Below are 1,968 nucleotides of genomic sequence, written 5' to 3'. Positions count from 1 at the left end.
ATGGTTCAAGGCATCAGACAATGGCATGAGAAGCTGCCGTTTGTACTTTTGGAATATCGCACAACAGTGCGCACCTTGATTGGTGCAACTTTTTATTTGTTGGTGTATGGGATTGAGGTTGTGATACCAGCAGAAGTTAAAATTCCATCTCTTCGAATTATTGTTGAGGCTAGAATTGAGGATACTGAATGGGTCAAAATCCGACTAGAGCAACTCACATTAATAGATGAGAAACGATTGACGATCGTCTGTTTTGGTCAGCTTTATCAGCAAATGATAGCTCGTGCATACAACAAAAAGGTGCACCCAAGACACTTTGAAGTAGGTCAATTGGTCTTAAAGCGCAGTCTCCCGCACCAAGAAGAAGCCAAGGGAAAATTTTCCCCAAATTGGCAAGGTCCATATCTTATCAAGGAAGTGTTGTCCAAAGGAGTCTTGCACCTTACTGATGTGGAGGAAAAAATCACATGCATAATTGTTAATGCGGACGCAATCAAAAGATATTACATCTAATGTGTTCTAAGATACTGTGAAAAGTTTATGATTGGTAGAACAAATGCACTTCTTTTTTAAAAAAAACAAAACAAAAAAATAACCAAAAATCCTCTCTTTGAAATTTTGAACTACGTTTGACCTGATTCCAAAAGGATACATAGGCAACCCTTTGAGGTTCGGTCATACCAAAAAAAGTCAATATTCCAGTATTTATAGAAAACTGGGGCATTTTTTTTTAAAATTTTATTTTGTAGAATAGTGTCAAATTGTAATTCAATTTATGATTCCATTCTAGCAGCTGACATTTTGACCAACTCTAAGAATGATAGATTTAATGTGTTTTGCACGGACAATTGATAATTAGAGACAACATTGTTGAGTAAAAAAAAAAAGAGTCTCATCGGTGAAAACCTTTATAGGCACCATAAGACGACAAGAGAGAAGATTTTATCGATGAAAACCCTTGCGTGCACCTTAAGATAAAAGGAGAGAACATTATGAAAATGACTAACTGTAAGAAATCTGCAAAGATCACCATCTTTCAACACCTCTGCATGAAGGATACATAGATCAATTTTAAATTGATAATGATTCAAATTTTGAGAACTAGACAACTCAAACGGATCAGGGGTCAAGTCCAAAGTGCATGTCATGGTTCACTCTCAAAGTCGACATATGCCTCCAAATAAGTTTTCTTTCGTTAAGTATAAGTCTTTCTTGATTCAAGTTTCACACTCTTAAGTGTGATATTTTTCTAGTCTTTTCGGTATAGTCTCTTGACAAAATAAGGTAAAAAATTGCAAAGTTTACTTCGATTTTCCCAAAATAAAGTTGAGTATCTGAATTGGCATGCCATCAAGCAAGGACTAAAAACGTCTCAAATCTTCACTAAAAACTCATGAAGGAACACGATATAATCTCTTAAGTCATGAAAAAAATGCAAAAGAAAAATTCGTTCTTTGGAAAATCAGTCGCACCATGATATTTGGTAGTACCAAGAAGATCAAGGTCCCTGGATCGATAAAGAGGAAGCTTCAAGAGGTTGTTCAGCCAAGGATTTGGAGTAGAGTTTGAGAAATCAGTCGAGAGTATGGTCAAGTCATCAGAACATCAAGGCCACAAACCAACCACCACTTTAAACTAACGATTTTCTCTTTCTTTTGCTTAGCACAGGAACAAAAGAAAATGCAAGACTACAAGTAAAAAATGAAGCATCACAAAAAAAAGTTTTCCAAAGTCTTCACATGATTGTTGTTTCATCTCATGCTATTTGCATTCTTACCTCTCAATTTAAGAGCTTCGTGCAATATGCACCTGTCTTTCATTCAGGTGCGATACACATCAGCCTGAATTTCATGCAATACACACCCATCCTTTATTCACGTGCAATACGCACCAGTCTGAATTTCGTGCAACATGCACTCATCCTTTATTCATGCACAAAATGCATCAGTCTTTCTTTCATGTGCAAGA

General features: G+C 36.2%; 1 protein-coding gene across 1 annotated transcript; it reads left to right on the top strand.

Annotated features, from left to right (window-relative positions):
* Window positions 1-513, top strand: LOC125843016 (uncharacterized). The gene has a single exon (XM_049522268.1). It carries the CDS (start codon window positions 1-3, stop codon window positions 511-513), a length of 513 nt encoding a protein of 170 aa, XP_049378225.1.
* Window positions 514-1,968: the final 1,455 nt, after the last annotated feature.

The sequence above is a fragment of the Solanum stenotomum genome, chromosome 10 (genome assembly GCF_019186545.1).
Source record: "Solanum stenotomum isolate F172 chromosome 10, ASM1918654v1, whole genome shotgun sequence".
In the NCBI taxonomy this organism is placed as follows: Eukaryota; Viridiplantae; Streptophyta; class Magnoliopsida; order Solanales; family Solanaceae; genus Solanum; species Solanum stenotomum.
Note: the sequence above shows the minus strand (reverse complement) of the source record. Positions and strands in the feature narration are given on the sequence as shown.